The sequence below is a fragment of the Schistocerca nitens genome, chromosome 6 (genome assembly GCF_023898315.1).
Source record: "Schistocerca nitens isolate TAMUIC-IGC-003100 chromosome 6, iqSchNite1.1, whole genome shotgun sequence".
NCBI lineage: Eukaryota > Metazoa > Arthropoda > Insecta > Orthoptera > Acrididae > Schistocerca > Schistocerca nitens.
In genome coordinates, this window is record NC_064619.1 from 450,328,414 (window position 1) to 450,355,606 (window position 27,193).

At 40.6% G+C, this 27,193-nt stretch overlaps 1 protein-coding gene across 1 annotated transcript in view; it reads right to left on the reverse strand.

The window, feature by feature from the left end:
- Positions 1 to 27,193, reverse strand: part of LOC126262323 (protein peanut) — a 173,827-nt gene that overhangs the window by 35,996 nt on the left and 110,638 nt on the right. Inside the window, exons 3-6 of the mRNA XM_049958879.1 lie at positions 22,820 to 23,072; positions 22,300 to 22,489; positions 20,647 to 20,812; positions 2,098 to 2,233 (exon numbers count right to left, since the gene is read on the reverse strand). Coding sequence (XP_049814836.1) covers positions 2,098 to 2,233; positions 20,647 to 20,812; positions 22,300 to 22,489; positions 22,820 to 23,072 — 745 coding nt within the window. The remainder of the gene's footprint in view (positions 1 to 2,097; positions 2,234 to 20,646; positions 20,813 to 22,299; positions 22,490 to 22,819; positions 23,073 to 27,193) is intronic.

Genomic DNA, 27,193 nt, shown 5'->3' on the forward strand with positions numbered 1-27,193 from the left:
CAGACGACCCTACTGCTGCTGCAAGGCCACTAATGGCCACAAGGAAAAGGGGCACGCTCAATACAGAGCCCTGTGGAACGCCGTTCTCCTGGATATGAAGCGAACTATGGGATGTGCCAATTAAAACGCGGAATGTCCGAACAGATAAAAAATTCTGAATAAAAATGGGGAGAGAGCCCCGGAGACCCCACCCATGCAACGTGGCGAGAATATGGTGCCGCCACGTCGTGTCATATGCTCTGGAGAAATCGAAAAAGACGGAGACGAAGTGTTGGCGCCTGGAAAAAGCAGTGCGGATTGCAGACTCAAGGAAGACCAAAGTATCGGCGGTGGAATGGCCCTGACGGAAGTCGCTCTGGCATGGAGCCAGAAGACCCCGAGACTCGAGCAGCCAACACAGCCGTCGACTCACCATACGTTCCAGTAGCTTGCACAGAGTGTTTGTCAAGCTGATGGGCCGATAGCTATCCACATTAAGTGGGTCCTTACCAGGCTTCAGCACCGGAACGATTGTACTCTCTCGCCACTGCGACGGAAAGACACCATCGTCCCATATGCGGTTGAAGATGGCAAGTACACACTGCTGACAGTCTGGGGACAGGTGTTTGAGCATCTGATTGTGGATGCCATCTGGCCCAGAGGCTGTATCAGGGCACTGTGCCAGGGCACTTTGGAGTTCCCACAAACTAAATGGGGTGTTATACGCCTCAGGGTGGCGAGAAGCAAAAGAAAGCCGTTTGCATTCCTCCTGGCGTTTTAGCGCGCGAAACGCGGGCGGGTAATTCCCCGACGCAGAGGCCCGAACATAGTGCTGTGCAAAATGCTCGGCGATTGCATCGGCATCGGTGGATAGCGCCCCATTGATGGTAAGCCCTGTGACACCTGTAGAGTGCTGCAATCCAAAGATGCGCCGAATCTTCATCCACACCTGGGAGGGTGAAGTACGGGAACCAATGGTGGAAACGTACCTCTCCCAGCACTCCTGTTTCCACCTCTTGATGAGCCGCCGTGCCCGAGCACGGAGACGTTTGAAAAAAAAGGAGGTTCTCCAAAGACGGGTGCCGCTTATGTTGCTGCAGAGCCCGCCGACGTTCTTTAATGGCTTCAGCGACCTCCGGAGACCACCAAGGCACTGACTTTCGCCGGGGGCACCCTAACGAACGAGGAATGGTACGTTCCGCAGCGGAAACAATCGCTGCAGTCAGTGTCTCAACCGCCACATCGATGGTACCATGGGGGAGAGATTCAAAAGTGGCAGCAGAGGAGAACGTTTCCCAGTTTGCCTTGCTAAATGCCCATCTAGGCAGGCATTCATGGGATCGACACTGGGGTAGTGAAAGGAAGATGGGAAAATGGTCACTACCACACAAGTCGTCATGGACTCTCCAGTGGACCGATGGTACAAGCCCTGGGCTGCACAACGACAGATCTATGGCCGAGAACGTGCCATGCGCCACACTGAAATGCGTGGCAGCGCCAGTGTTTAAGAGGCAGAGGTCGAGTTGGGAGATGAGATTCTCGACATCTCTGCCTCGGCCAGTAATCTTCGATCCACCCCACAGGGGATTGTGGGCGTTAAAATCGCCAAGGAGAAGAAAAGGCGTGGGAAGTTGGGCGACAAGTGCAGCCAATTCGGTCAGGGAGACTGTACCACCTGGAGGGAGATAGACACTGCAGACAGTTATGTCCTGGGTAGTCCTTACGCGGACAGCCACAGCTTCCAATGATGTTTGAAGGGGCACAGGAGCACTATATACAGAGGTAAGGACATACACGCAGGCTCCACCTGACACACAATTGTATGTGCTACGGTTGCAGTAATAACCCCTGTATCCACGGAGGACAGGGGTCCGCATTGCCGGGAACCAGGTTTCCTGGAGGGCAATGCATAAAGCAGGTGTCATGCTTAGAAGCTGACGTAGCTCAGGTAGATGGCTAAAGTAACCGCCACAATTCCACTGGAGGATTGTACAAAGCGTGTCCTGTAGGGGCATTCAGGCACTGAAAAGGCAAATTACTTCGCAGGGTCACATGCTGCCACCGACTGAGTGACGGACGTCGTTACTGTGGTATCAGAAAGGTAGTAGCGGCACATACCTCTGCTTCTGAGTCCTTAAGCTTCTGCTTCTTTTCTTTTACTTTCATTTCAAACACTTGTTCCATCTCTATTTCCATCTTCTTCATTTTTGCTTCATGTTCTCGTTTTTCTTCTTCCATCTGAGCTAGTGGATTCCTGTTCAAATATCAGAGAAATAAAATATTAATAATCTGTTAAAGATCAATAAAAATTATAGAGCATGAGTAAGGAAATAATAATTTTGTAATTTCATCGGAGTGTACGTATTTTTTATTGGGAGCAGCAATATCTGATTATCCATTTACACTCTTACTACTTTTCACAGTCAAATGTTCAAATGGCTTAAAATAACTGCATTAATGTTCACATTTGAAATAAAAATACAGTACAATCAATCAATACAAATGGCAGAAGGTTTTTGGCAAGGATGCAAAGGAGTGCTAAAGATTTATGCCTCCTTTTAAAAGCTGCACATGACCAATAAACATATTCAAGTTAAGAGAGCTAGGTCAGTAACTGAAGAATAAAATCAACTTAACAGCACAAGAGCCTATATTTTTAATGAACCTCGCACAACATCATTTTATGCCCACAGATGAGTTAGAAGATAGTCAGAGTAGGAACTGAAGCCTAATTGAAATATTGAATTTCACGAATATTTTTCAGACTGACAGAGAAGTAACACAAATGTATTATAACAAATAATTAGTCTAAATGTGGTGATATAAGTATTTCAAACCAATAAAGTATTTTGATGATGATATTCCAGGTATTTTTTTTTTATCACATAAAACCTACAAGAATCCTTAAAGACTGGTCAAGTGGCCAAATAAATGAACAAAGCAAAGGCATAATGCTCTGAAGTTGCTTTCATGTTACTGAAATATTATGTTACCTCCTCAAAACATTCTGCTGTACTTTGTTCATAGTTGGATTTTATCTGTGCTGACTTGTCAGATGCACACTTTTTCTGATGTACCAAGATATTTTCCACTTAATTAAAATAAAATGTTAGTTGGCATGTATCACATTTACAAACTAATCTCTAAAAAGAAGAGTGCTGGCTTATGCTGCATATTTTTTAACTTGCTCTATTATGTAAATACCTTCTACGACAGCACACTGAAAGTAAATAAGGTTGGTTGGTTGGTTGGTTTGGGGAAGGAGACCAGACAGCGAGGTCATCGGTCTCATCGGATTAGGGACGGACGGGGAAGGAAATCGTCCGTGCCCTTTGAAAGGAACCATCCCGGCATTTGCCTGGAGCGATTTAGGGAAATCACGGAAAACCTAAATCAGGATGGTCGGACGCGGGATTGAACCGTCGTCCTCCCGAATGCGAGTCCAGTGTCTAACCACTGCGCCACCTCGCTCGGTAGTAAATAAGGTATTTATTCCACAGAAGTGAGCAGTAAGAAGATTGTGTGAAGCAGATAACCACACATCTTGCAGACACCTCCCTAAGGGCCTTGCAATTCTTATGCTCAGTTCCCAGTAGATTTACTACTTCACAGTTTTGGTTGGTGATAATTAAAACTAGTCACACTTCAACAGTAATTTGTACGAATGCAAGCCAAGACACAAAAGTAATTTTCATATAGTCTTATCTCCATATTTAGGATTCAAAGTGGAGTAATGTTTTCTACTAATGAGCTCTTCCATATGCACCCATCCAACACAAAATAAAAAATTTTAAGTCTCATGTATTAGAAACTCATCATATAATTATATGTCTGGTTATCTACACTCAATGGCATAAGTTCTCATTAACTACATGGAAAGTAGCGATGTTCATTGTAAAGCTGCAAGACAAGTAATAATGTTGAAGTACATAAAAATATATGCATGGTGTCTGATCTGTTGTATATGGCCAACACAACAGGCACCACTATGTGAAACAGCAGCTGTTAATTGTGTGAATTGAGAGAAACCAACAACATCAGCTGCATTTGGGCTTCTGAAATAAATCCAAAGACAAGCGAAAGTTTGTGCTCGACCTGGACTCAGACCCAGATTTCCTGTTTAACATAGGCAGTTGCCTTGACTGCCTCAGCTATCCTGGCATGCTTCTCATACAACCCACATTCCCATCCTGTCGTACACAAGTAGCCTCCCTGTCCATTCTCCTCCTGCTGGCGACTCACCTGATTCCTACATCAGTTTGGATGTAACGTGCATCCGCACTGAAATAACTGTAAGAGGTATCACGCATGCAGACATGAAGATACACACACATGCCATGGGCATAAACCACAAGTATACAAACTACACTACTATATGGCCCAGTGTTGTGCATGCGCAAATCATTGCAGCAACTCTCAGAGATTCACAAGGATGCCTTACACAGAGAGCATCCCAGGGTGCCCCTGAGAGCTACAACACCAAGAATCGCTTCTTAGCTTTTCGCAGGATCAACGTATAGTTTTTTGTTTTTTTTGTTTTTGTTTTTTTTCTGGTAGGGGGGAGGGAGGGGGGGGGGGTTTGTAAGGGTCCTTTATCTGTGATGATAAAAAGTCATATCACCAACAAATTTTGGAGTTTCATAAACACCAAATCTACACTATACATAAATAGCTTCATTGATCCACCTTCTTAAGTCCTCAACACAAAAGGCATTGTACAATAGAAATAAGACCTACTTATATCCTTATTAAAAACTTCACCAACATTAGAAGTACAGTAAGTTATGACATCATGGTAATTAAGACTTTCGAGGCCAACAATACTCTCAGTATCTCCACAGTGAACAATAGCTGTGGTAAGCCATTCAGTGCCATGACTAAAGGCCACTGACAATACTGAAATCATTACTGGGCTCAAGGAGAAAAACAAAGTGAAGGTGAAAGACATTGCTCCCCAAGTTGTTCTTCAGATCCTTGCATTTTTGCAGGTGGTAGTTTGAATATTTCTCTTATAAAGGATGATAAATTTAGCCTTGGTACTGGATGGCCTACCAAGGCTATTGTTCGCTGTGGAGGTATTGAGAGAGTATTGGTGGCCTTGACAGTTTTAATAACCATGCTGTAATAACTTATACACTCCTGGAAATTGAAATAAGAACACCGTGAATTCATTGTCCCAGGAAGGGGAAACTTTATTGACACATTCCTGGGGTCAGATACATCACATGATCACACTGACAGAACCACAGGCACATAGACACAGGCAACAGAGCATGCACAATGTCGGCTCTAGTACAGTGTATATCCACCTTTCGCAGCAATGCAGGCTGCTATTCTCCCATGGAGACGATCGTAGAGATGCTGGATGTAGTCCTGTGGAACGGCTTGCCATGCCATTTCCACCTGGCGCCTCAGTTGGACCAGCGTTCGTGCTGGACGTGCAGACCGCGTGAGACGACGCTTCATCCAGTCCCAAACATGCTCAATGGGGGACAGATCCGGAGATCTTGCTGGCCAGGGTAGCCGACTTACACCTTCTAGAGCACGTTGGGTGGCACGGGATACATGCGGACATGCACTGTCCTGTTGGAACAGCAAGTTCCCTTGCCGGTCTAGGAATGGTAGAACGATGGGTTCGATGACGGTTTGGATGTACCGTGCACTATTCAGTGTCCCCTCGACGATCACCAGTGGTGTACGGCCAGTGTAGGAGATCGCTCCCCACACCATGATGCCGGGTGTTGGCCCTGTGTGCCTCGGTCGTATGCAGTCCTGATTGTGGCGCTCACCTGCACGGCGCCAAACACACATACGACCATCATTGGCACCAAGGCAGAAGCGACTCTCATCGCTGAAGACGACACGTCTCCATTCGTCCCTCCATTCACGCCTGTCGCGACACCACTGGAGGCGGGCTGCACGATGTTGGGGCGTGAGCGGAAGACGGCCTAACGGTGTGCAGGACCGTAGCCCAGCTTCATGGAGATGGTTGCGAATGGTCCTCGCCGATACCCCAGGAGCAACAGTGTCCCTAATTTGCTGGGAAGTGGCGGTGCGGTCCCCTACGGCACTGCGTAGGAACCTACGGTCTTGGCGTGCATCCGTGCGTCGCTGCGGTCCAGTCCCAGGTCGACGGGCACGTGCACCTTCCACCGACCACTGGCGACAACATAGATGTACTGTGGAGACCTCACGCCCCACGTGTTGAGCAATTCGGCGGTACGTCCACCCGGCCTCCCGCATGCCCACTATACGCCCTCGCTCAAAGTCCGTAAACTGCACATACGGTTCACGTCCACGCTGTCGCGGCATGCTACCAGTGTTAAAGACTGCGATGGAGCTCCGTATGCCACGGCAAACTGGCTGACACTGACGGCGGCGGTGCACAAATGCTGTGCAGCTAGCGCCATTCGACGGCCAACACCGCGGTTCCTGGTGTGTCCGCTGTGCCGTGCGTGTGATCATTGCTTGTACAGCCCTCTCGCAGTGTCCGGAGCAAGTATGGTGGGTCTGACACACCGGTGTCAATGTGTTCTTTTTCCCATTTCCAGGAGTGTATATATTACTAAACGACCCTGTTCGTGATACTGATTGGCACTTTTATTCAGCCCTTGAGTGGAAGATTCTGGGAGCGGATGCTTGCAATAAGACTTGTAGCACATTGCCTGCAGAGACAAGCCCTGCTTTCTTTCTCCAGAGCAGCCAGCTTATAGTATATAAAAGAAACAAACATGTAATTGATTAATGCATTACAGAAATGACATAAAAGTTTACAGTGAGTCACCAGTAGGACCAGATACATTTTCTTCAATCATTTTTGTAAATAAGCCTAACATTCGCCACACATAACACCTTAAACAGATCATCACTATATTTACAATAGCTACTTATTGTTAAGGCACAAAATACTGTTGCTTAGATAATGTTGGCAATGAGTGTAAACATTCTGGGGCAGCACAAAGTCAGCTGACTTCCATCTCTCACAGAGGGGCCAGTACATCATTCACAGTCCCAATTGTAAGCTACCTATGAAATGGCTTCCAGGGCCAACAAAAATTTGATTTTCAATATCTCTCAGAATTACTGACAGAATTTAAAAATTTAAAACCCTGTCATAATCTACTCATTAAGAGGTATAATCACCTATCAAAAGTTTAACATATGTCTTGAGGCACCGTAGCTCACTGCATGCAAATACCCAGACTATATTCAACCAGTATTTGAAAACAAGAGCACTTTAGTCACTTGCAAAAGAACTTTAAACAATTTTCTAGGTATGGTAGTGTGCCATGTTATAAAAAAACTATTACTGGTGGAACAAATGTTTCAGCCACAGTTACAGAGGTCTCCTCCTACATCTACTACTGTGTTTCTGCTGTGCAGAATTGCTGTATCTTGTCGTGACTGCTAGCACAGCATGACATTACGTTATGATTGGACACATGAGGCAGAAAGAGTGGGAACTTTATTGTAATAGGTTACTGTAATAGATAAAGTAGGGATCTGCTGCTCAAATTTTCAAACCTTTACAAAACTGTCTCTCACTGACAACCTCCAAAATGAGGGATGGCAAAAACTTTATCCCTTCATACATTTTTTGTACTTGTGCAGTAAAACTGCTGCATCAGGCATGAATCTTAATATATTACTTCTTCACTGTTAACTCTACTTGCAACATATTTTGCTGACCGTACTCGCATGTACTGCTGAACGTACTGGCAAAATTATATAACAGTACAACACAGTTCAGGAGATATGACATCATAAACACCGATATCCACGAAAAACTACCTTTTTCATACAACTGAGCACAATTACGCATACTATATGATGCGCCCACCGATTCTGGCTTATGTTGGTTGTGACAGGCAAATATATGGACACAGAGCTCGAGGTCTGAGGGTGCGAGCCATGCCGTGGAGTATAAAGTTTGAAGTCAGACTTGATGGATGGGGAGAGGCAGCTGTAGCAAACCGAGGGCACACTGCGACGGCCAGCTTTGGGAGCAGTGTTGTCTACACACCCGTAGCAGAGGCCAGCCCGAGGAGAGGCAGGTGACCACTATCAACGGAAGCATATGCGGCAGATCAAGGACGTCTGTTGGCGCAGGGCTCCTGGCTGTGGTACTGGGTTTGGTGCCGAGCTGTGATCAGGCTTTGAGGGCACCTTGTCTATTGAACTACAGTGAGAATTCCCTAACTTTACAGAGAAGTTCCTTGATTTTCCCCCAGCTCACCATAAGCTTGCTCTGTGTTTAAGACTTAAATCTTGTTTTGGGCTGTGAAGGGGAGGGAGGTGCGATGCTGAGGGTGTGCTCTGTTTTTCCACACTTAAGTTAGGGTTGAAACTTTGAAAGGTGCTGCTGTGTACGGAATGTCTCATTAAGATGGGATTGTGGCAAATAGGCACTTTCTGTCTGTTAAAGTGCTCTATGTGATTTGCCCAGCTCCTGAAATTATCCTGTACTGTGTGGGGATGCACTGACAATTGGAAAAGGTGATATAAAAAGTGCAAGCCAATGAAGTTTGATGTGCCATGTATGAATACCGCTTGGCTAATACAGTGTTATATTTCTGGTAAGGACTGGATTTAATTGTTTCTTTCCCTGGTCAGTTACACCCATCTGCTTCTAAGTAGTATTTGCTTATTCAGAGACTCATAATGTCAGTTGTTCTTTGGTATTCTCTCAATAATATCATCCCCGGTATTGTGTAAGTAAGCTGGCTGCTAGGCAATAATAGTCACTTGTTTAATTCTGCATTATTTTGTTTGTAAAAATTTAATCCAACTGTTTCTTTTACTGGTCAGTTGCAGCTGCCTCTGGATAAAGAATATTTGCTTATTAGCTGGTAGTTAATAATGGCCGCTTGCTTAAGGTTGTGCTAGTTGCTTTAACTATTAAACCTAACTGTTTAATTAGTTAAGTTCCTCGATGTTGACCTCCACCTTAAAGATTTCTACACTAGTACTTGCATCCGTATGAAACCTGCCGACCATCAGCTTCCACGCATTCCATACCAAGTAGTGCCTCCCATACACCCTAGCCACCTGTAGCTGTTGCATCTGTAGTGATGAGCTGTCCCACTAGAAATATATCAAAAATGTCACTGATGCCTTCAGAGTCCATAATTACTCTCCCAACCTTATAAAGAAACAGATTTCCGACACCTTGTCTCTCCAGTAACCCACAACTTCAAAAGTCCCATTGTCCAGCCACAGAGGAGTGTTCTCCTCTTGACTCAGTGCTACCCAGGACAAGGTCAACTGAATCAAATTCTCCACCAGGGTTTCAACTAACTCTTCTCATGCCCTGAAATGAGGAATGTCTTACCCACTATCCTTCCCACAGTGGTATTCCACTGCCCACCGAACCCACGTAATATCCTCATCCATCCCTACACAACCCCTGCTTCCAGCTGCTTGCCTCATTGCTCGTATCCCTGTAATAGATCTAGATGCAAGACCTGTTCCATACATCCTACTACCACCACCTACTTCATTCCGGTCACATGCATCACCTATCACCTCAAAGGCTGGGCTATCTGTGAAACCAGTCATGTGACCTACAAGCTAAGCTGCAACCATTGTGCAGCACTCTATGTGGGCATGAGAACCAACAAGCTGCCTGTCTGCACGAATGGTCACCAGCAAACTGTGGCCAAGGAGCAGATGGATCACCCAGTTGCTGAACATGCTGCCCAACACGATGTTCTTCATTTCAATGAGTTCTTCACAGTGTGTGCTATCCAGATCCATTCTTCCCAACACTGGCTTTTCTGAACTGCACAGGTTTGAACTTACCCTGCAATATATCCTACATTCCCTGGGCTCAACCTTCATTAGTCATTGTCCTTCAGCTACTTACACCTTCCCTATTCCCACTCCAGCACTACACAGCCGCCTAGTCCATGAACACACCCACAATGTTTTTACTTCTCTCCTAAAACACACTGGATACAGCTTTTTTTAAAACCCAAAAGTACAGCAAAATGCAGCAGGTACTTCTGTATTCAGGATATGGGCACTGAATCGCCAGACGGGTCTACAAAAAATTTTTAGAAAGTGATATTTAGCAGAGTTTTACTAGTACTGTGGCTAATGTAGTCAGTTATTAAAGGTCGGTCATCATTTGTTAGCCTTGTTCTCACAGCCCAGCTGGCCCCAACCTAACCCACATCACACTGTTTGCCTGCTACCACCAAGCAACGGCACTACACAGTCACCAGGGGAGTGTTTGTTATTCTTTGTGGTTCTTCAGTCCCTATTAATACATATATTTAAACTGAATATGGCTCTACAGTATCTTGGAAGTTTTTGTATGTCCAACCATGTGACTGATAATATCAAAACAATAGCGACAGGTGTTTCATTTTATTACATATTTTGGGAGTGTTCTATTGAACGTGCACATAGAACCTCACTTCAAAAAACGTTTTGTTTTCAATGACAAATAAACCAATGTTTTCCTTTGGTAATATTCTTCAAATGGTACACATTATTTGTAGTATTTATTTGGGGTTACTCAAATCTGTTACTTGCAAAAAACTAAAATGCAAATATCTATCAGTGCCCTAGAGAGAATGAGGCTGATGGCTCTTTGGAGAGATATCAGGTATATGACTCCTACCTTTTCTTCTTAAATAACTTCCAATTTATTACAGATCTTTGTAACCTCTTTTCTCCTAGACAAACAAAGACTAGGGGATAATGAAACAAAGACCAACAAATGTTAATAATTATGTTAATCATCTCGATACAGGCATCAATGTATGTTTTCAAAAATCAGCTGTGGCATTTTATTGCACCAGGACAACTGGCCTGTACAAAACAAATTCAGTGATGTAACTCTTAAGTCTGACAAGAAATTGTGGATCAAAAATACGTTACTATTGGGGATTTTTGTGTTGTTATTGCAGACGTTTGAGTGCCACAGTACTCAGAAGTTCATCCACTTTCCATGGAAATAAACACCACCAAGGCAAGCGACAAATGATATTTACATCACTCTTAATGGAAATTGGTATTGTTGAGGCACAATAGGTATCACCACACTATAAACTGGAGAGTGATTTTCTGTGAGACAACACAGTCTCTGGCAAAAATAAATAAATAAATATTTTATCCTTTCTAATATTTTACACACAAGTAAGACTGTACTTCAACATGTTCAAAAATTTCTGTAGAAAGTGGCATAAATGTAACAGTAGCCATTAAAATAGCCACAACAGCAGCACAACAATCTCTATGTTCTCAGAATTTATTGTTAGACCTAAAAAGAGTTGCATCGGTGAATTGGTTTGTTACAGGTCTGTTATCCCTGTGTGTGTGTGTGTGTGTGTGTGTGTGTGTGTGTGTGTGAAGTTATGAAAATGTATCCAAGTTTGTTTCATGGGTCCTTGTCCACTATTTGTCTAGGTGAGGAGGGATTACAATTATCTTTGAGTCAAAACTTATTTGGGGCAAAAATGTTACCTCCCCTAGTATACAAGTAATGTAAAAATCATCACATTCTCCAGTCCACCTACAATCTTTCCGCCCTCCTCTCTTAGTTTATTCCTCTAATTACTTATCCCATCGTAACAGCTGTAGTCCTCCAAGATTTGCTAACATTAGTGTAGCTCAGTCTTTCATACATACAAATTATGTATATGTAGTCTGTAAACCAACTTGTTCTACACCATTTCAATAGAAACTGTCAAATGATCTATGAAACATGAAATTAATCATCCAAGACATTGAGACAATCCTATTGCTTTCATCTGCCCACTGCACTTGAGTCATCGATGCCATTTGAATCGGCCTGTTTCTCTTTCACTGTCTTACTCGTACTGATCTTAGAGATAGGGAGTCCATACCATCATGCTGTTGTCGGATTTCTGCCTTTTTTCCAGTTATTTTTTGCAGTTCTTTAATTTCATCACTCACTCATGCAAGAAGGTTACTTCCACTGATTAAGTCTCATTTCCCAAATTTTCATGTAGCCTGCATAATGATGATGATTCTTATTTCAACTAAATACAGCTTCTTTAACATTTACTACTGGTACACAGATAAACAACATAAACTTGCACACAAATTCAGATTTAAAAATGGCAACAACTGTTCATGTTAAAAGCAGTTTATAATATGTAAATCAAGCTAAAGATAAATTGCAGAGAGAAAAGCAGCTTGGCTATGGCATACAAAAATGGTCTTGTTTAAATTAAGTACTTATAGTACTTTTGTTCTCAATAACTTACCATACTGTCATGAAACTGTTCATCAATCCTTGAGGGCATAAACTGAACACAAGGATATATATTAGAAATTCATTTTACTGAAAATGGAAGTGAAACTGTACAAGTGTATCAAACCATTTTTGCATGCACATGCCAAAGATTTATTTATGTACACACACACAAAAACACCCCCAAAACCGTACAAATGATTATCTAGTTCACCTACTTCACTGGATGTCTTACAAACATTACAATGTCTATTGGAAAGATCTCTGATGATGATAACCTACACTATACAAACGTGCACACCATAAATAGATATTTACACACACACACACACACACACACACACACACACACACACACACACACAAATTCTGTTCTGTACAGTTTCCAAATATTATCTTTGAACATAGATAAATTAGTTCTTCAATTTCCATCAGCCTGGGTACAACATTTGGCTGACTGCTAACTAGTATAACTTTTTACATTGGCAGTAGTAGTAACAGTAACTGGGGAGAAGCAGCAGCAGCATTAACAATATCACCACCACCACCACCGTGGTATTTGAACCTTGGTCTGCCTCTATATTTTTACCATCCTCACTTCTCTCAGTTACGGAATTCATAATTTCTTGATGCTCCAGGATGTGCCCAAGCAACTGATTCCTTCTTTTAGTTAAATTGTGCCATACATTTCATTCCTTTCCAATTTAATTCAACACCTACTCATTCATCATTTGATTTATCCATCTAATCTCCAGCATTCTTCTGTTGTATAACATTTCGAAAGTTTCTATTCTTTTCTTGTCTGAAATGCTTATCATCCAAGCTTCACTTCCATACAAGGCTACACTCTAAACAATTATGTTCTACACACTAGCATGTTCGTAGTGATGTAGATGATTTAGGTAGTGAAAAATGCTGGATATCTTTAAGTTTCTGCCATGATGCTTTGGCACATTGTCTTCTGTCTAGTTTTAAGATGTATACTGCCAAAAGTACTCTGAGCATTTCTTTTTAGAAACTGCTGATGCACACACAGTATACTCTTACAGCACCATGCAGCCATTACTTGTATGCACACGCTACGGCTGTAAGTCTGTGCATGGCTTAGAGCATCCTCCATGGTGAAATCTCACCTTATCAATATTAGATCTATCACAATTTAATAAAATCCTAGAAAGACACTGGTAATGCAGAGCACAGCATTTTCCAATGACAGGGTTCCATGCAGTATGCAAATAATCCAAACAGACCAATTGGGACAGTCGTTTCCAGTTGGAAAATGTGTGGGTTCCAGTCATTAGGAACCTTGATGCTAAGCATAACTAGCATATTTCTATAATTTTACAAAATTAAGATGATTAATATATCGATAAGAGAAGATCCCACCATAAAGGGCTCTCAGAGCAACACACACATTAGAGAGAGAGAGAGAGAGAGAGAGAGAGAGAGAGAGAGAAGGTGTAAGTACTTGAGGAACACCTTTACAATGACCTACTTGAACAAAATGATGTGCAGGTGGGGTCTTAAATGCTGTTGCTGGATATAATGCAGGATTTCATGCTTACTGTCAGAGCACATGCAAAATATTGGCCCTGAATCTTGTGTACTGGAACTGTCATGTATATAACATGACATTTCTTCTGTCCACCACACTGCAAAATATATCATCCAACTCAACGTGCTCCCCCATCACAACCATCTAAAGCAAAATTCAAAATACGAACTTACATCATCATCACTTTTATAGGAATATACTGTCAAGCAGAAAGGGAGGGGTAGAATAACCTAATTTTCCTCTGCTTGTGTATTCTCTTCTTTTACATATTTTTCTCTTCTGTTTGTACCTCACATTCTCTTTGCTTTCAATACAGTCTCAGTTTCCAGCTATTCTGGTTACTTATGATTTCTCTCTAATGAACAAAAGCCTCATCCCCAGCTATCTTACAGTCCTCAAAAAGCACTTTTAGTTTAAATGCTACTCCACTAATTTCTTATATGTGTCTGCAATTTTTTTTGTATGCCCTGACACACACAAATCTACATAGTTTATGCTCTCCAAAATAATGTCTTATCTTTCTTTAATCTTCAAAACTGGCATAATTTTCAAGATAATTTTAAATAACACAGAAGAAAACCTATAACTTAAACATATCACTGAAACTTCACTGTTCTGCTCCCCTTTGCTTGTAAAATGAATGGTAATTCATCTTCTCTCTACAGTAGTCTTTGTCCTATAAGCGTCAATAGTTGTCATGAAAAAGGTGGGGGCAGGGGGGGATGAAATGAGAAAACTTCCATTAAGCTTCCTTCCTTCTTTCTCCCCCACACCTTTCCATTTTTTCTTTAAGTGCAGCAAAATATATGTTAGTTCTCAGTACAGAATACTGAGAAAGGCCAACTCGTACAACATTTACATCTCTTTATTACCACAAAAATTTTATTCAGTGAAGTTTAAGTAGGTATGTTTGGTCTACTTACTATTATTCTGAACTTTTCCCCCCTCTCCTTTACAACTACAACAGTCCACAGCAGTCATGTGACTATTCACCTGTCTTCTACAAACAACCACGTACCAAGAAAAGAGATTATAACTACCACAACTTCATTTCTAATTGGGAGGAAAAAAGTGCACTGGACTACTAAACAGCACTGAGTGTTGATTTCTAGTAGATAATAAGGCATGGAACAGCTGTTGCATGTAAAATGATCATAAGCAAAATTCTGAAGAATTTAGAGAAAAATTTACTAGCAATGACTTACTGAGGTTTTCTACTAATTAGGAAAGAAAATTGCATACATTACTCATTCTGCACATTTTTCTTAGAAAATACATCGTAAAGGTGTATTATCACTTACAAGGCAAAAACATTAAAAATGAGTGTATTTGGTCCTGCATTTGTAGCATAGCGCTCTGCACACACAAGTTATACCATAAAGCAAAGCAGGATGAAAAGGTATCTTTTAAGAACCATCTCTCCTGTTATAAAAAACTTATCTTCTAAATTTCTTGTTAAATTCTTATAAGAAACCCTCTGCTTTTTTTGGTAGAATAAAATCATTGCCTTCCTCAAATTTTTCCTCTGCTGGAAACTTCTTAATATAGAAGAGCTAGGATCAGGCTCTTCTCATTGCTTTATTGGAAGAACTTTCCTTGCATTCACCTCCATAAACTCAGAAAAGCCGTCGAAAATAATGCCAGGAAAAACAATCTACTGTGAACAACAGACTGTCAGTAAACTGTGCAATAAATAGTGTGAACTACTTGAAGAAATTTTGTTTATTTCAAATTGCCAGTACTCTCCTCCACCCCATCATCATCATCATCATCATCCCCCCCCCCCCCCTCTCCAATATTCAGTACCAGCAAAAAGAAATTATGCCTCACTACCTTAAGTCAAGCCTGATGTCAGGAGTGATAAGACAGAAAACTTTTTGTTCAAGCTAATTGGAAGCCAGACTATTTTCACTCTGTTGTTAATTCTCATACTGCCTATCCAGTTATCTTCAACGAGCCCAAATATAGAAACTTGTCAACTGGTTCCCTGTCTTCATTGCTAATTCTCCGACTGCAATTCAATGGCACCACTCAAGTGTGTAATGCCGTGAATGTACTTGGCTGCTACACCCATTCAGTACTGATTTGCCTCGGAATGGTTGACTTCTGTACAAGTTTGAACACATACAGTTGTTTATCGTTAAGCCGTGGTGTAGTGTGAGGTCCACTTGACTATTACACACCTTATTTTTTACTCTAATCTCAACAGGTGGTATATCAATGCACAATCTATTTGAGGTCAGATCTTTCAGCATTCCTACACCGAACTTTGCAGTTTGCTGTAACTCTAACAGAGGACATTTCATTGTAATTTACACAACTTCACTGTCGATGGAATCTCACTACATGTTGGTATTTCTTCTAAACCCAACAAATGATGTTTCACTGTACATCCAGCAGTTTCTTGAGTTTTCGCATTTTGCTATGAGGCTTGTGACAAATACATTACAATAACTGCACTGTACCAGTTCTTTTCCTTTTCTTACTGCTAATCTCCCCCAAAATTTTGAAGATAGAATCCGTTGCCTGAGCACACATTACATGAATTAACAAACTAATGTAAACTAATTTCCCCTGTGAAACCTGTTTATTCAGATTATGCAATTCACTGTTCTGAACGTTTTGCTGCAAATGATGTATTTCAAAAGTTATTGTATTTCAGAGTTTTTGACCTAGAACGCATCCTTAAAAGTCCAGTGAGCTGATAAACAGATTCAGGAAAGTAGTTTTTCTTGGAGTCAAGTTTTGGTCAGCATGTAACTTGCTCCACATTTTCAGTATTCTCTATACTGTGTGCTCTAGTGGTGGTGTTTGAACTAGCCTCAGATTTATTTGAGGATATGAGCAGTGACTATTAGAATCAGTCATTGACTTAACAAGTAACATTCATAAACATGCCACAGTACATTAACTGCACAAACATTTTCGATCTGTAAGGAGGCCTGGTCTTTAGCATTAGAAATCAAACTCTGTAAATAAATATGCGAAGTGATTTCATGTTAACATTTGAAAAGAACTACTGGACTTCTCTTTTTATTTATTAAGAGATATAAACCTATCATGAACATTTTCAGCTAAAGGACCAGTGGCGCAGCTACTGAGAGACAACATTATCGTCACATATGTTTGTAGAGAATGCAACAAAGCGTTTAAATATTGTAAATAATTACATTAATTCTCTCAGTGCCAATACAAATAATAGAACAATTAAAAAAGGTGAGGGATGACATATCTGAAGTTATCCAGTGTACTGTGACAAAGCAGCAACTAAGGCATGGACAATGTGTGACCCAGGCAGCAATCAAAAGGTTAATTTGTGCTATTTTCTGATGGCTGTGTTCATTGTATAGTACAGTCTTGTTATTATTGATTTGAATACCCGCCATCAAAGTTTCTGTATTCTTCCCACATTACACTGAGTGCAAATACTGCTCCCCCTCCCCTTGTAAGGTTAACTTAATTCCGCAAGACAAAGATTTTCATGCCGTTTAGCACTACTTTTGTAGGGCCAACAGCACATCTTAAGAGAAAAAAAAAAAACTCAATACATTTATAAACACAGCTAGACTGTATCTCAACTTGCATGCACAGGAATCCAAGTGAAACCATGACAGCCAAAAGTTACTAACATAATTCATGAGCATGCAGCAGTACCAGACAAATTACAGCAGGATGCAATGATAGTAGTGGCTGTGTATTTATGTTCTACATATCCTAAAAACTCTTAATACTTCACACATAAATAAATATGACAACCCCAAAATAGAATGAAAGTGACAAAATACATTAAGATAGTGACAACTATAATGAAAACAAAGCAAAGGTGATTCCGAGCTAGCAAAGTACAAACTGGAACACAGCTTTTATCGTATTACATACAAACTGTTTGCAAAGATAGCAGATATAGTAAAAGAAATCAAAACACAATGGTCTTGAGAAGAGGGCTTGAGGGAAGAGAGAAAGGACACCGTATTTCCCTCTTTGTGTCTTCCGTTACACACTGTGTGCAACTCTAATCCAAGTTTTGGTAAAACATGTAACTCTTTGTCATACCAGGCATTTGTCTGAATGTATTGCATTCCTGATTTTCTCTTACCTGGCAAACTGAATTGTGAAGTATTTGCAAACTAGCATTTACCTCTAGAGACCTGTGCCGCATGCAAACTAAATCAGATACATCTGGTAGGGGTATGAAGGCTGCCTTAATGGGATGACCAGGGTGATTGTTTTTTGTATACTGGAGAGGGTGTGAATCAGAAGGGGACAGGAACTCTTTATAAATATCTTTTTTTACCTATTTCTCCTTAGTTCAAAAGTCAATAAAAATTTACAAGAACCTAAGCCAGTACTTATCACCAGGAAGCAAAATTTGAAGTACTGCTAAACACAAAGTTAAAAGCAGAAAAGCTATATCTAATTTATCAATCTGTTAGTTCTTCCTCTGGCAAGTAGAATTAAATGCTCTGCATAATGTGATATTTTCATCTTTGGCTTCCTCGTGTGAATGTTACGAATTTTTACAACTTGATAACATACACACTACAGAGGGTGTCCCAGGAGAAATGGCAAATATTCAAGGGTATGGCAGAAACCATCTTTTGAAGCAAAGAAACTTCATACGAACATATGCCTTATTCCCACTGGTTTGCATGGCAGTACACATATAATGTACATTGTTACTCATTTCCTGTATTATTCAGTACATTGATATTGTTTGCAAAGTACCACCGTAGTGCAGAGGATATCGAGACAGACAATTTGATAAAGGACAATTGTGGTCTACCAAGTCACATAAAATATGTCACACCAATTAACAAAAATTACCTAAGCTACAGCACATGCACATCTACACATGTACAACAGTTAGTAATGATTACAATATGTGTTTTACAAAGTATCAATTAAAAATGCATATTTTGACACATTTGCCTCCAAGCAGTATCATACACATCACATGATAGCTGTTGCATAGTTAACAATAAATGTTTGAATATCCCACTGTTAACTTCAGTGTATTTGCGCACTCTCAGGAGAACATGTTGCAATTGTAGGAGAGCCTCTGCACATTCCCCAATGAGAGGAACAGCATCCATGATGCACCATGCAGTTCATCTCATGATTTCACTTTTCATTTGTACACCACAGACTTCATCCACCCCATAAACAAATGTCTAATGGCGTATGGTCTGGTGATCTCAATAGCCAGTTAACCCTAACATGATCAACCCAGCGATTAGGGTACACGCGGTTCAGGTGTTCCCTCACAGATCTGATAAAATGTGGAGGGCCTCCATCTTGCTAGAAGTACAATGCAATCTGTGTGGCCAAAGGAATGTCTTCAAGGTGTTCAACAAACAAATTTTCAAAAAAATTGCAAGTAATTCTGTCCCATCATTTGCTTTTCTAAAAAGCCTGGACCTATAAAACATATTACTGATCATACCACACCAAATATTGATCGAAAAATGATTTTAAAAATAGGTTTCCACAGTAGCAGGTGGATTTTCCTGTCAACATCGGTGATTGTTGGATGTGTTGTTGATTCCTCCCATATAAACATGGCTTCAGCAGTGAATGGTATTAATGGAAGCAAATGACAACTGTCATTTTACCATTGACAAAATTCAAGTTGTGTGGCATTGTCACAAATGTGAAGACTGTAGACACACTGTTTGTGAAATGGGTCCAAGTTTTCTGCATGTACTGTCTACTATACAAGAGTTCGTGCAACACTGATACATTCAAAATGTCACCCATGTGTTGGCAGTAGGACTATGCTGCACCATTTCACCAATGTGTTGCTGTTCTTGCACAGATTGTTGAACTACATGTTCAGAAGAAAATTGGTGAAATTTTAGCCTGTGTGTGTACAAACACAGTTAACCAATGCTTCTCTCTGATAACCTCCCAATCCCTCCCACTACTTCACTCACAGCGCACCAAGGACAACTGTGCATTCCATGGCAAAAAGACATCCTGAGCAAAGAGCCTGAAAGTGACAAGGTAGGTTGGACTAGAATAAAATGTTAAAGAGGCTGGGTGGGTAAGAGGCACATGTGCACCACTAGCCCAAAACCAAATATATATTAAATGTGTTGTATCTCAGAAACCAATCAAAATGGGGCATTTGGCCATATGGAGTGTTTTTGCATTAAACATGCTTTCTTGACATATGCCTGAATAGTGTCCATTCCTCCTGGGACATCTTGTATAAGAGAAATGCAAAGTACAAAGAAGGTGCATAAAAAGAAAAAAATTATGGAGGATCACACCTTCAAATTATTTTCCTACATTATTCAATGAATCTCAGCTCAATGTGCACTATGTCCAATACAGGTGACACAAATGTGACATGTTCAGTAGAACTGTGTTGGTCATTCCATCAGATATATAAACATCCACTGAGTGTCAAACACAAAAACAGCCATAGTGCACTACCTTAACACTTAAATTTGGTTAACACAGCAGAAAATTGGCGTGTATTGTGTTTGTCAGTTAGGCACAATATTAGTAATTCAAATGGTTGTATCTCATTTCTGAAGACCCTGGAGTTTCTTTTTGACATCTAACTTTACATTCACAACTACTATTTTTGTGTGACTGAAGTGATGTTTTATTGCAGTTATGATACTACAGTGAATTTTTTCTACTGTGCGATTCTGGTACCTATCGTCTTCAGATTTTGCCTTCCTTAGTTCCATTTAAATTGTCCACTACATTCTCAGAATGTACAGCATAACTAATTCAGACTTGAGTGAATCTGCTATTGGAAAGGAGGACTCAAAGTCTCCATTGACAAGGAGGGATTTGACATTTCTTCATTGAAAATAATATTCCGGCAGTACATGAAGATACAATGAGTGAGTATAATAAATTGATCACTTACTTATTTGATATCCTTGTTGGCTTTCCATCACTCCCAAGACCAGCAAGTTTTCTACACCTGAAGTTTTCATAGTGAACATTGTTGGTGACATCTTTCAGGTCCTGAAGATGTGTACGGATGAGCATGTCTCGTAATGCAATGAAATCACAGTGCTCGAGGTTTTCCACTAGCAGAAACAAAAGGATAACAATTACAAGCATGTTCTATAATATCTTGTTGCTTAAGAAATTGACCTAATATGGATTTAAAAAAAAAAAAAACAGGTATTTAAATTTTCATGTGAAACACCACTATTTTACAAATTATGAGATTAGTCAATAATGTGACTAGCTGTGATATGCAGTCTGAGGATTATTATATTTAGTGTTAAGAACGACAGCTCTGTCAAGGTATTGCTCCAGCATTCACCGTGAAATTAAACACTAAACTGATGACCAGTTCATACTGAAGATGTGATGAGTGATTTATGTCAGACTTTAATCTGACCTTTACTTCTAAGTCGCATCACTGGCTTATAGGTTTTCATGAAGTGCTAATTATAACAACAGAAATTTGGTTTTATAAAGAGCCCTTGATGGAAGTGAAAAGCCTTGAGAATCTTCCTTTGTAAGAACTTGCAGCCAATGTCAATATGCCCTACTCCCAGTTTACATCAATATTATCTTACAGCAATTGGCATCCTCTGATGACTACATTAGAGAGAGAGAGAGAGAGAGAGAGAGAGAGAGAGAGAGAGAGAGAGAGAGAGAGTCTCTCTCTCCATAGGGCAATGAGAGTTGGTATCCCCATTTCCTTCCTCTGACCTTAAAACAGACATACTCAGCCTGTTATCAGTCTGACACGGACTCCAAACCTGGGGGGCAACTCCTCATTATTCACATTAACAAACTTCCACGGGTGAAAGAGGTGATAAGTGACAGAAATATATACTAAGATTGACTGGGGATTGAACCTTAGATCTTCGGATCTGTAGTCTAAGTTGTTCTGTGTAGCCAGCAGAGTTTGAACAGCTACATTGAAACATTACGAACAACACTTCACTTCTCAGTCAATGGTCTCAAAATTCATGCAATGAATTATGCGACACCCAGCAGCATCTCATTGTCCTTCAGCTGTGACATGGCAGGGGCCACTCAAAGAATATGTCATGACAATTTTCATTTTCTTAGTTTTTTATCCCCTTCCCCTCCCTCTTCAGGTTTCAGTTTGCACTAGTATCAGTTCAATGTTGTCGCATCATCACCGATCAATCCATTCTTTTCATTCTGAATTTTCTTTTTCCTTTTCTTTTTTGTGTAACTCCAAGTTGACAGATCAACATTGAAAGACCGAGTCAGCTGGGCAAGATGCAATGAAATCAGCTAGTCATGACAAAGACTTAATGTAAAAGAGCATAATGCCTCATTTTGTAACCACAATCAAGAACATAGTACTCTATTATGGATTGTGGGGTATTGTAAAAAAGGCACTTCATGACAGTAGTGTCATTTGACTCTGAAATTGGTGTCATCATGACAGAACACACTACATAACAAACATTTTTTGGCTCTGTTATTTTCATCAGAAGACGAGAAAGGTTTAAAGGATTTGTGTGAGTTTATACTTATTGTGAGATTACTTTTAAGGCAAAAGTGAAAAATTTGGATGACTTACCTTCAGCTATTCCCCAAGGATACTTCCTACCCCGCAATTTCTTGCCATCTACTTCAATGACAGTGTTTGATCCAACAACAGCAAATGGAACTCTGTCTTTTAATGTTTTATTTACTTTTGACTCCTCTTCATCCTCTGGGTCCGGGAATTCATAGATTTTAATTTTATGTTGTGATATTTCATTCAGGATCTAAACAAAAACAACCTACTAAGCATTTAACTGTATGGGTATTTAATACTTCTATTTAGCATGAATAACAAAGCATTTTACTGTCTAAATTGTGGTGTGCTGACGTCTTGCTTCCTTACCCAAATGAATCGTGACAGCTCACACTTTTCTACAAGTTTTTTCAGTCACACATTAAATGTCACTAGCATTCCATCTACTAAGAGTTATAGTTATATCCATTTATTTATACTTATGTATTTATAATATTGGTGGTTTTTAATCAAAAAACAAAACGTATTTTTAATATTAGATAGATTTAATATTAGATAGATATGGAAACAACTGACTTGCCTGTTTTTTGAAATGTGTACACTCGTCAGGTGTCATGGTATCAGACTTTGCTATCACTGGAATGATATTTACTTTGTCATGCAGCCTCTGCATGAACTCAACATCTAATGGTTTGAGTCCGTGGCCTGATGGGGCTATAAAATAAAGGCAGCAGTGGACTCTGTTGTCCACAAGAGTTTTTCGATTTACTCGAGACTCCGCATTCAAATATTCTTCGTATTTTGATTCGATGTAATCGATAACTGGTTGCCAACTAGAAATGCAATGCATGTTCATGTGTAACAATGCTGCAAAAAGTATGGAGAACTGCACATGACATTACTTACTGTCTACAAAAGGAAGGTAAGATTTGATTTGATTCAAATTTACTGGATACTATATTGTGTTACTGGTTATTTATAAAAACAAACAAATGGAAAATAAGGAAGTGGCACCAAAAATAAACAAACACATAACAACATAATTACAATTAAGGTCAATAAACAGAAATCATAATGATTTGCTTGGAATGCAGCTGTCAGATATATCATAGACAAGAGAGAGTATTTAGGCTTGCAAGGCTTGTATTAAACTCACTCTCATTCCTGATGAAAAACAGAGGTGCATGGTCTAAGAATTAATATCTACACCTACATATTTGACTTCTCATACAACAGTGCCTTGTTCAATATGAAGCACCACATGAATTTCGAAGAAGTGGAATGGGGGGGGGGGGGGATGAGGAGAGAGGGAGGAAATAATCTACATCTACATCTACACTCCGCAAGCCACCCAACGGTGTGTGGGGGAGGGCACTTTACGTGCCACTGTCATTACCTCCCTTTGCTGTTCCAGTCGCGTATGGTTCGCGGAAGAACGACTGCCGGAAAGCCTCCGTGTGTTCTCCAGTCTCTCTAATTTTACATTCGGGATCTCCTCGGGAGGTATAATTAGGGTGAAGCAACATATTCGATACCTCATCCAGAAACGCATCCTCTCGAAACCTAGACAGCAAGCTACACCGCGATGCAGAGTGCCTCTCTTGTAGAGTCTGCCACTTGAGTTTGCTAAACATCTCCGTAACACTATCATGCTTACCATAACCCTGTGACGAAACACGCCACTCTTCTTTGGATCTTCTCTATCTCCTCTATCAACCCGACCTGGTTCGGATCCCACACTGATGAGCAATACTCAAGTATAGGTCAAACGAGTGTTTTGTAAGCCACCTCCTTTGTTGATGGACTACATTTTCTAAGGACTCTCCCAATGAATCTCAACTTGGCACCCGCCTTACCAACAACTAATTTTATATGACCATTCCACTTCAAATCGTTCCATACGCATACTCCCAGATATTTTACAGAAATAACTGCTACCAGTGTTTGTACCTCTTTCATATAATCATACAATAAAGGATCCTTCTTTCTATGTATTTGCAATACATTACATTTGCCTATGTTAAGGGTCAGTTGCCACTCCCTGCACCAAGTGCCTACCGCTGCAAATCTTCCTGCATTTCACTGAAATTTTCTAATGCTGCAACTTCTCTGTATACTACAGCATCATCCGTGAAAAGCCGCATGGAACTTCCGACACTATCTACTATGTCTTCATGTCTATGAAAGACATTTGGCACAAGTTGTCAAAAAAAAATATCTGTCAACAACTTTGCCAAAAGAGGATGAAGGAGCGGATAAAGGCTCAGGGAACTTTCTTGTCCCTGAAATGAGAACCTGCCCCCCAAAGACTGAGGAATCAGCAATAATGAACAACAAAGATACAGAGGAAAATTTAAAGCACTGAAATATTCTCATCCAGGCCATTTTCAAGACAAAAAATTCCAGATATAAACTAGACCCATTCATTTTTCGACACATGTACTACCCATCGAGGAATTATTGAGAGAGGAACAAAAAAGGCAAAACTCATCAAAGGGATTAGTGCATTGTAAAAAGGGGAGAACAGATTTCTTTGTCAGATGATCACAGCGACAGTGAATGGTGCAACAGGTGTTGGCATTACTGTGAATATGAAGACGGGCAACAGTGTTTCAAGTGAGCTGTGGCATTCAGACTATTGAGTACTGTCTCTATGGGGTTATGGCCTTTGACCGGCTGCCAGCTGTTTGGTGAACCGGTGTCCCACTATCGGTGCAGAGACTTGAGAGTTGGTTGTATAACGGTGTGAGCATCCACACCATAGAGGGAGATGTTTGGTTGTTCTTGTTGCCAGAAGCGGCTTGGAGTGCTACAAGGAAGTGTGGCTTTTGGTGGGCTGCAGTGAACATCATGGTTCTGTGTTATGGATGAGGGATTGGTTCATGAGAGGGTTCACTTGTTGGCATGTTGCAGATGTGTGTACCTCTGGTGTGGTTGCTGTCCCTTGGTAGGAGCCGCGTTTACTGCTTGTATCGGAGGGAGTCTGCAGTTCTGAACGCAGGACTACAATTACTCTGCCAGATCTGAATTGTGATCACTTGGCTTTGTACTGTTCTTGTGCCAATTTATGTGCTTTATTTGGTGAGCATCTTTACTTATTATCCTGTTTTAGTGAGGGTTTTAATTGTTGTAGCATACAGTCAGGTTACATCATGGTGGTTATCAGCTATTGCACTGTGATTTGAACCCTTCATATTGTGTGTGTGCATTTCAACTGTGATATGTTCAAATAATGTGAAGGAGTGACTTCTTGCTCAGCCATGCTTTGTGATATCATACAAGCTGGTTTATTTGTGAACTGACTCACTTCAGTCAAGATGTTATTGATAGGCTAGTACCTGCATAAGCAAACAACTCCTGTAAGTTATGTTCTGATTGTGATCAGTGGAAATGTGTTTAAGTTTGCCACAAGAACCATTTATATTTATTTAGGTTGGGGTTTAACTTGTTTAAGCCATTGAGGCATCACTTAATATCTTGGTGTGATTCTGTTGGACATTTCAAATACTGGCCAAACTGATTGCAGTTTTCAAAGCTTTGAATGATAAAATCAGCTCTAGTAGTGATGTTAGAAGACTTAGTTCTATTTAATGTATCTATTATGAATTTCTCTTGTCTTTAATGATTTTGGTGAGTTGTAGGCAGATTTGCTGTATTGTACATTAGAATAGTCAAAATTGAAAGTGATTACATGGCAGCCGCTGCTTTTTAAAGTTGTTGCCTGTAAGCAGTTCTTCGCTGCCACATTAAAACCTGGCCTTCACAATTGGAAATCTGATTTGCCTAAGAGATTGCAGCTCTACTGCAACTCACTTGTAACTGTTTTAATTTATTTTGCTATTTTGAATGCGATTATTTTACTGTATGTTCTGTTAATTGAGTACTTTTCATTTTCTGGTTCTAAAATTTTGGTATTCCTGAACTCAAATTTTAAGAAAATTTAATAGTTTCTTCACTTTAAATTTAAAATTCAAATTCCAATGGTTTGTATCTAAAATTTTAAATGTTCTTAAGGCTCTGTCAGAAGGTAATGCATGGGCTTCTATCTTTTTGTTTATTAATAATAAATCAATTTACGTATAAAGTACATCTGAACTTACATTGTGTCCAGCACCGTATCACTCTACTACCTAGCTCCTACTGATTCAATGGACAAAACAGTGACCACTGGGGACTGAATTGAAACCAACGCCTATCACTGCTGCATACGTTAGCCCATGTAACTAGCAGATAGTGAGGAAAGATGGAGAATGTATGAATAAATGAGGAATTTTCCACTAGTGTATAAACAACTGCAGCATCTGGCACTAATCAGAGGTTCGAAATGACATGTGCGCAGAAGGATGGTTGGGCATCTCTTAGCAGCTCCAGCCTGCTGCAGGACCTAGTGATGTCCTGTGGAGCGAGGAGCCAAGCACCTGTCTGTGCTATCTTTTGATCCCAAGACTGCCCCCATACCACAGTAAGTGTTAAAATTGTTGCTGTTTATTCTAATCTCGGCCACTGCTTTTGCAATGGAATTCCAGTATGTTAATGCATGAGCCAAGACTCATGTCTTTTCACACTGTATTTGGTGTCCTTTTCCAGGCATCACTTAACTACAGTCAACTTGTCAAGCTCCCTTTGTTTAATATGTCGCTCATGCTTGTTACAATGCTCCGCAATTGTGCAAATTGTTTGACCTATATAGATGCTGCCTCATTTACAAATGACACCGCACACACCAGGTACATGAAGAGGTTGCTCAGGCAATGAGTAGCAAGTTAGAACATGCTGCACAGACATCGGTTGAGACCAGTTTTCCGGACTGCTCAAGTATTTATTTATTTATTTCTTCTTCCACAATCCACCTCACAAGCTGTCCTTCTCCATCTTGTCTCTTCTCACACTCTTCTTCTTCCACATCCCGCCCTCTCTTTCTCTTCCACCTGCATTCTCACATCCTCTGCCTTTC